Below are 8,671 nucleotides of genomic sequence, written 5' to 3' on the forward strand. Positions count from 1 at the left end.
GGGTGAGAGGGGAAAGATATAAAAGAGACCTAAGGGGCAACTTTTTCATGTAGAGGGTCGTACATGTATGGAATGAGCTGCCAAAGGATGTGGTGGAGGTTGGTACAATTGCAGCAGTTAAGAGGCATTTGGATGGGTATATGAATAGGAAGCGTTTGGAGGGATATGGGCCAGGTGCTAGTTGGTGGGACTAGATTGGGTTGGGATATCTGGTCAGCATGGACAGGTTGACCCAAGGGACTGTTTCCATATGACTCTAAATGAACTGTGGATGCTGGCAATCAGAAATTGCTGGAGAAACTCAGTAGGTTTAGCAGCGGTGGTAGAGGGAAATCAGAGTAAACAATTCAGGTCCAGTGACCCTCGTTCAGAATGGCTCAAAATTAAAGCCTTCAATAGTCGACCCAGACCTTCATTACAATGGGAAAGGGTTACATTAGCTTGGAACCTGTGACATCACAATCTGTCACTCTGCATATATCCAACGCACGCTTATCACACCAGTGGTTATGTCTTTACTAATTTTAACACTGGATCTTAATGTGAGAGTTGGCGATTTCGACAAGCTTTGAATACCACTACTGTGAACAATGAGTAGGAATATATGGAGCAATCTTCTCATCCTAGTGGCTCAGTGGTTAGCACTGCTGCCGCACGGCACCAGGATCCCAGGTTCGATTCCAGCCTCTGTGGAATCTGTGTGGAGTTTGCACATTCTCCCTGTGTCTGCATGGGTTTCCTCCCACCGTCCAAAGATGTGCAGGTCAGGTGAATTGACCAAGCTAAATTGCCCAGAGTGTTAGGTGCATTAGTCAGAGGGAAATGGGTCAGGGTGGGTTACTCTTCAGAAGGTCGGTGTGGACTGGTTGGGCCGAAGGGCCTGTTTCCACACAGTGGGGAATCTAATCTAATGTAATCTAGTGAAAAGGAGATATTCCTTGTATGTTATATATATTTGAAGTAAACTGCCTGCAAGATTCACCAAGAAATAACAGACATTAGACTATTCATAGTCTTGCTTGCCATAAAACAAGGGTGAGAACTAGAAACTATCTGGTTCAATGAAGAGTCTGGACAAACAATTCAGACTCTGTTTTATTATTTGTAAATAGACTTAAATTTTTCAAGTAGTATGTGGTCACTCTGCTTAGTGGAATAGAAAATATAGACAACAGGACATTCTTAAGCAACATGAAACGATAAAAAAAAAGACTACTGAGCCTTCAATTCTACTTTGTAATTACATTGATTGAAGGAGAATCCCTTCCATTATCTTAGATATTCACTTGCTCCAACAATAGTAATAATGACAGCTAAATCTGCACGTTGCACTGTCGAAACTTGCCAAAGCTCCCTTTAAAGAATTTTTCAATCTCAGAACATGGGCAGCACGTGCATGGGAATACAAACTTGCCGCCATGTCACACACCAACTTGGCATGGTGTGTTACATTTTAAAAAAATAATGCTGTTGAGGAGGTCATGTTGTGGCTGTACAGGACATGGGTTAATCCACTGTTGGAATATTGCGTGCAATTCTGGTCTCCTTCCTATCGGAAAGAGGTTGTGAAACTTGAAAGGGTTCAGAAAAGATTTACAAGGATTTGCCAGGTTTGGAGGATTTGAGCTATAGGGAGAGGCTGAACAGGCTGGGGCTGTTTTCCCTGGAGCGTCGACTGCTGAGGGGTGACCTCATAGAGGTTTATAGAAGGGCATAGATAGGATAAATAGACAGTCCAGAACTAGAGGGCAAAAGTTTAGGGAGATAGAGGAAAGATATAAAAGAGACCTAAGGGGCAACGTTTTCACGCAGAGGCTGGTACGTGTATGGGTGTATGGAATGAGCTGCCAGAGGAAGTGATGGAGGCTAGTACAACTGCAACATTTAAAAGGCACTTGGACGGGTATATGAATAGGAAGGGTTCGGAGGGACATGGGCCAGATGCTGGCAGGTGGGACTGGATTAGGTTGGGATATCTGATCAGCATGGACAGCATACGCAGAGCAATCCAATCAGTTTCACTCCACTACTTAATCTGTATGGTTGGCAGCATAATTTCCTCAAAATACCAATCCAATTGTCACTTCTTGTCGTGAGTGGCTGTCCCTAGATGCAAGCATGATATCTACACAGCAACACTGAGTTCTGCTATAAGTCTTCATTGAACTGAACAGGCCAATTTTAAACTTGCAAATCTTTGGACATAAGTGAACAATGTTACCAATGCTACGTGTTTTTTTTATTTAAAAAAGTGCTTCAGCATGTATTTGTTCTCTCTGGAATAGTGGCCATTTGAAAGTTGAGAAAATAGGACTTGGTGAGGATAATGCTTCTTGGCCTTCCAGACAGTGTTCATACTTATATCAATTGTCTCCTCATTCTCCTTTGCTTCACCAAGTTAAACCAAAGTGTATCCACTTGGAATTATGCCTTCACTATCACTGCATCAAAATCCTGGAAACGCTTCCTTTTACATCAACGTAGGCATGAACAACATAGAATGCAGCATTTCAAGAAAACACTTGCTCACCACCTTACCAAGAGCAATAAAGGATCAACACGGTCTTTGCCAATAATGCTCACATATTGCACATGAATAAAGAACATATTTAATCAATTTTACTCAAATCTAACAACAGAACAATTACCTGGCATCTTCCGCTGTCTCTGCAGTAAGGTAGAAGATGCGATCTTCTAATGCTATACTAATACCATTCTCCTTGCCAGTGTCATCGATAATCTCCCTAATAATGAAAACAGAACCACAATATTCTTTTCACATGTTCGTTTGCAGGAGGACAGGACACACAAGGTGAGTTATTGTACATTGTTACAAGAGCTAGAAAGTATGGCATCTTTAAAGTGACCATTACCTTGCAGATTTAATATCAATGGTTCCTTTTAACTTTTCTTCGCTGTCATTCTCAAAGTACATTAATTTGCTCTCTCTCAGAACGAACCAACGTCTTTTCCAGTTGGGTCTTGATAAGGTTGATGTGCCACCACCTTTCTTGAACAACCAACCTAGCTTCAAGGCTTCTTGTTTTGAACGGAACCACATGAACGTTTCATCCTTTAAAACACACCAACGGCGTTTCCATGTATTCATCAGGCCTCCTGCGAAACAAGTACATTAACGTCTTGATGATTCTTTGCCAAGGTGATAACCCAAATCCATGGAACAGAAAATATTAAACTTGAACAAAAACGTTTAACTTCTCAAGAAGAATAGTTAATTTGAATACATTTCAAACTATCTCATAATATTTAAGACTATGGGGAAAGTGCTGGAAAGTGGGACTTGTGTTGATTTTGTCAGCGCAGCTTCCATGCACCAAAGGCTCTCTTCCATTCTGTATGACACTATGTTTGTGTCATTTTAGTGTGAACAACAATGTTTATGTAAAACATGATGTTTTGCTACATTAAAGAAGTGCTTCACATTTGATGTTAAATCTCATAAGAAGAAATTAGAACAGGTAATCAAACGTTTGGTCAAAGAGGTAGACTTTAAGCAGCATCTTGAAAAGATACTCTTAAAAGACAAGGACAGTTTCACATAGGGAACTACAGACCATAGTCTGCTAAAAGAACTACTAATAATGATGGGGAAAAAAACAGGAATGTGTAAGAGGCCAAAATTGAAGGAATAAACATCTCAGAAAGTTGTTGTTGACGAACAGAGAGATATGGATGGGGTGAGGCCAGGAAGATATTTGTAGGCAAGATTGAGATGGAAAAATTGAACTATTGCTAGATCTGGGAGCCAATATAGAACAGTCAGCACAGGGGTAAATGGTGAATGTGATTTAGTGCAATTAAACTCTTAAATATTTCAGATCCTAAATATTCCACATGCAATTCCTCACATTGAAATCATCAAGAGTGCAAACTTTTGATCACAATAATCCCATAAAGTAGAAGTTCTCTACCCCCGAAGAGTGGTGAGTCTGTGGAATTCTCTGCCAAAGGAAGAGTTTGAGACCAAAACCTTGAATGCCTTCAAGGAGACACATAGTTCTGAGGCTTAGAAGGAACAAAGAATATGGGAGAAAGTGGGAACAAGGTACTCAGTTGGATCATCAGCCATAGTCATATTTGCACCCATCAGCTATGCAGCATTGTTTTCCACTCCTACTCAGTGATGTCTCAATGTCAAACATGTATGTCACCAGTAAACGGTTGTACTTTGTAATTCTACTAATTAGCTGATTATCCCCTTTATGCAGCATGTATAAAATAAGATGTTTTGGAAGCTTAAGATTATCTTTCTGTTTTGAATGATGGATGTACTTGGGATAACACCTTTATTTCCTAACTGTTATATATATTGCCAGTCTGGGCTTTAATGTTATGGAGAGGTATTAAGTGCTGGCAAGGCACTTCCCCCAGAGTCAAAGGGGATATCAAAACTAACTGCTCTGAGCCTATTGCACTTTTAATTGATTGCAGATCATCAGCAGCACAAAGCAAAAAGTGTAAGATTAGAAAACTCATTTGTAGAAACAAAATAATTTATTATGAGACTTACTCTTAATTGATTTTACTTAGAACATAGAATATTACAGCACAGTACATGCCCTTCGCCCCTCGATGTTGCATTGACCTGTGGAATCAATCTAAAGCCCATCTAACATACACTAGCCCATTCTTGTCCATGTGTCTATCCAATGACCATTAAAGTACCCTTAACATTGGTGAAACTACTACAGTTGCAGGCAGTGTGTTCCATGCCCTACTACTCTGAGTAAAGAAACTACCTCTGACAACTGTCCTTTATCTATCATCCTCCAATTTAAAGCTAAGACATGCCATTTGTGATTGAATCAGAATACACTATTTTTCACAACTGCTATGATTAACCTTGTGGGAAATGTATACGGTCAGAGGTTGCAAGCATTATCCCATGCATAGGAGGTTGAGAGCTGACTTTATAGAAGTTTAAAAAAATCATGAGGGGCATAGAAAAGACAAACAGCAAAAATCTTTTCCCTAGGATAGGGAAGTTCAAAACTAGAAGGCATAATGTCAATTTGAGAGGAGAAAGATTTAAAAGGACCCGAGGGACAACTTCGATGTCTATGTCATAGATTCCCTACAGTGTGGAAACGGGCCATTTGGCCCGATAAGTCCACACCGACCCTCCGAAGAGTAATCCACCCAGACCCATTCCCCTACCCTATATTTCCCCTGACTAGATTAGATTACCTACAGTGTGGAAACAGGCCCTTCGGCCCAACAAGTCCACACTGATCCTTTGAAGAGAAACCACCCTCCTGTATTTACCCTTTGACTAATCCACTTAACACTACGGGCAATTTAGCATCGCCAATTCACCTAAACTGCACATCTTTGGACTGTGGGAGGAAACCAGAGAACCTGGAGGAAACCCACGCAGATACGGGGAGAATGTGCAAACTCCACACAGACAGTTGCCAGAGGCTGGAATTGAACCTGGGTCCCTGGTGCTGTAAGGCAGCAGTGCTAACCACTGAGCCACTGTGCTGCCCACTAATGCATCTAATCTACACATCCCTAAACACTATGGGCAATTTACCTTGGCCAATTCACATAACCTGCACAACCTGTGGGAGGAAACCGGAGCATCTGAAGTAATGTATTGATGTGGACAGGGAACTGGTTGGCAGACAGGAAGCAGAAAGTTGGAATAAACAGGACATTTTCAGAGTGACAGACAGTAACGGGTGGGGTGATGAAGGATTCAGTACTGGGACCTTAGTTGTTCACAATATACATAACAATTTGGATAAAGAAATTGAATGCAATATCTCTAAATATACAAATGACTCTGAGCTCAGTGGCAATGTGTTGTGAGGAGGATGAGTTGAAACTTTATTGCTGGAACAGCACAGCAGGTCAGGCAGCATCCAGGGAACAGGAGATTCGACGTTTCGGGCACAGGCCCTTCTTCAGGAATGAGCAGAGAGTGTTCAGCAGGAGAAGATAAAAGGTAGGGAGGAGGGACTTGGAGGAGGGGCGTTGGAAATGTGATAGGTGGAAAGAGGTCAAGGTGAGGGTGATAGGTCGGAGTAGGATGGAGGCGGAGAGGTCAACAAGAAGACTGCAGGTCAGGAAGGCGACGTGGTCGACGGTGCCCTCCACCGCATCTCCTCCACTTCCAACTCCCCTCCTCCAAGTCCCTCCTCCCTACCTTTTATCTTCTCCTGCTGAACACTCTCTGCTCATTCCTGAAGAAGGGCCTGTGCCCGAAACGTCGAATCTCCTGTTCCCTGGATGCTGCCTGACCTGCTGTGCTGTTCCAGCAATAAAGTTTCAACTTTGATCTCCAGCATCTGCAGACCTCACTTTCTCCTCGTTGTGAGGAGGATACACAGAGATTGCACTGTGACTTGGACATGCTGTATGAGTGCCAAATACTTGGCGAATGCAATTGAACGTGGATAAATGTGAGGTTATTCATTTGGGAGGCAAAAACAGGAAAGCAGATTATTATCTGAATGTGGGTCGAGAGACTTGTGCTGAAAAAGCACCGCAGGCCAGGCAGCATCTGAGGAGCAGAAGAATCGATGTTTCGGGCATAAGCCCTTCATCAGGAATGGGCGGAGAACTTCTTCAGGGTAGGCATCCTTGGAAAAGGCTTTGCATTAGGGTTTAAATCAATGAGGGGAATGGGAGGACTGCAGACACTGGAGATCAGCATCTGCTCCATGGATGCTGCCTGGCCTGCTGTGCTTTTCCACCACCACACTCCCGACTCTGATCTCCAGCACCTGCAGGACACACTTTCTCCTGTTATCCGAATGGTGACTGGTTAGGAAAAGGTGAGATGCATGGTGAAACAGTTGCTGAACCTGCAGGTGCACCAGTTGGTGAGGAAAGCTGGCCTTCACAGTGAGAGGACTTGAGTGCATGAGTGGAATTGGCTAGCTGCAGTTATATAGAGCCTTGGTGAGACCACGCCTTGAGTATCATGTGCAGATTTGGTCTCTAGGCTGAGGAAGGTTATTCTTGCTATTGAGGATGTTGAACAAAGGTTCACCAGGCTAATTCCTGGAATAGCAGGCATGTCAAATGAAGAAAGTTTGGTTCGACTGGGCTTGTATTCGCTGGAATTCAGAAGAATGAGGGGAGGGATCTCCGAGAAACAGATAAAATCCTGTTGGGGCTGGTCAGTCTCGAAGTCCAGAACAAGGGAACACAGTCCAAGAATAGGGGGTAAGCCATTGAGGACTGAGATAAGGAAGAATTTCTTTACTCAGAGTTGCGAACCTGTGGAATTCTCTACCACAGGAAGTGTTGCGGCCAGTTCATTAAATATATTCAAGAGGGAGCTGGATATGGCTTATTGCAGCTGAATGGTCAAGGGGTATGGAGAGAATGTGGGAGTGGGATACTGAAATTGCATAATCAGCCATGATTTTATTGAATGGTGGCACAGGCTGAATGACAAACTCCTGCACCTATTTTCTATGTTCCTATGACTCTAATAGAACCATTTGTTTGTACTTTCAATGTTTCCACATTTACAATAGATTGCCTTTAAAGATAGAGTCATAGAGTACAGCATGGAAACAGACCCTTAGGTCCAATTTGTCCATGCCTACCAGATATCCCAACCCAATCTAGTCCCAGCTACCAGCAACTGGCCCATATCTCTCCAAACTCTTCCTATTCATATACCCATCCAGTTGCCTCTTAAATGTTGCAATTGTACTAGCCTCCACCACTTCCACTGGTAGCTTATTCCATACACGCACCACCTTCTGAAAGAAAGAGTTGCCTCTTATGTCCCTTTCATATCTTTCCCCTCTCACCCTAAATCTATGCCCTTTAGGTCTGGACTCCCCCTCTCCAGGGTAAAGACTTAGTCTATTAACCCTATCCATGCCCCTCATGATCTTATAAACCTCTATAAGGTCACCCTTCAGTCTCCAACACTCCAGGGAAAACAGTCCTAGTCTATTCAGCCTCTCCCTATAGCTCAAATCCTCCAACCCTGGCAACATCCTTGTAAATCTTTTCTGAACCCTTTCAAGTTTCACAACATCTTTTCGATAGGAAGGAGACCAGAATTGCATGCGATATTCTAACAGTGGCCTAACCAATGTCCTGTACAGCCGCAACATGACCTCCCAACTCCTGTACTCAGTACTGTGATCAATAAAGGAAAGCATACCAAAAACCTTCTTCACCCTGCTTTCTACCTGCGACTCCACTTTGAAAAAGATATGAACCTGCACTCCAAGGTCTCTTTGTTCAGCAATACTCCCTAGGACCATTAAGTGTATAAGTCCTGCTATGATTTGCTCTCCCAAAATGCAGCACCTTGCGTTTACCTAAATCAAACTCCATCTGCCACCTCTCAGCCCATTGGCCCATCTGAACAAGATCCCGTTGTAATCCGAGGTAACCTTCTTCACTGTCCAATACACTTCCAATTGTCGTGTTATCAGCAAACTTACTAACTATATCTCTTATCCACATATCCAAATCATTTATAAAAATGATGGAAAGTAGAGGACCCAGCACCAATCCTTGTGGCACTCCACTCGTCACAGACCTCCAGTCTGAAAAACCAACACCACCCTCTGTCTTCTACTCTGGAGTCAGTTCTGTATCCAAAGGGCTAGTTCTCCCTGTATTCCATGAGATTTAACCTTGCTAACCAGTCTCCCATGGGGAACCTTGT

At 42.9% G+C, this 8,671-nt stretch overlaps 1 protein-coding gene across 3 annotated transcripts in view; it reads right to left on the reverse strand.

Annotated features, from left to right (window-relative positions):
* The window catches only part of myo10 (myosin X), a 330,909-nt gene that overhangs the window by 80,239 nt on the left and 241,999 nt on the right, over window positions 1-8,671 (reverse strand). For all 3 annotated transcript variants that reach the window (XM_043689679.1, XM_043689681.1, XM_043689680.1), the window contains 2 exons: window positions 2,874-3,117; window positions 2,649-2,744 (listed from right to left, as the gene is read on the reverse strand). In XM_043689679.1, coding sequence (XP_043545614.1) covers window positions 2,649-2,744; window positions 2,874-3,117 — 340 coding nt within the window. The remainder of the gene's footprint in view (window positions 1-2,648; window positions 2,745-2,873; window positions 3,118-8,671) is intronic.

This window comes from Chiloscyllium plagiosum, chromosome 5, assembly GCF_004010195.1.
Source record: "Chiloscyllium plagiosum isolate BGI_BamShark_2017 chromosome 5, ASM401019v2, whole genome shotgun sequence".
NCBI lineage: Eukaryota > Metazoa > Chordata > Chondrichthyes > Orectolobiformes > Hemiscylliidae > Chiloscyllium > Chiloscyllium plagiosum.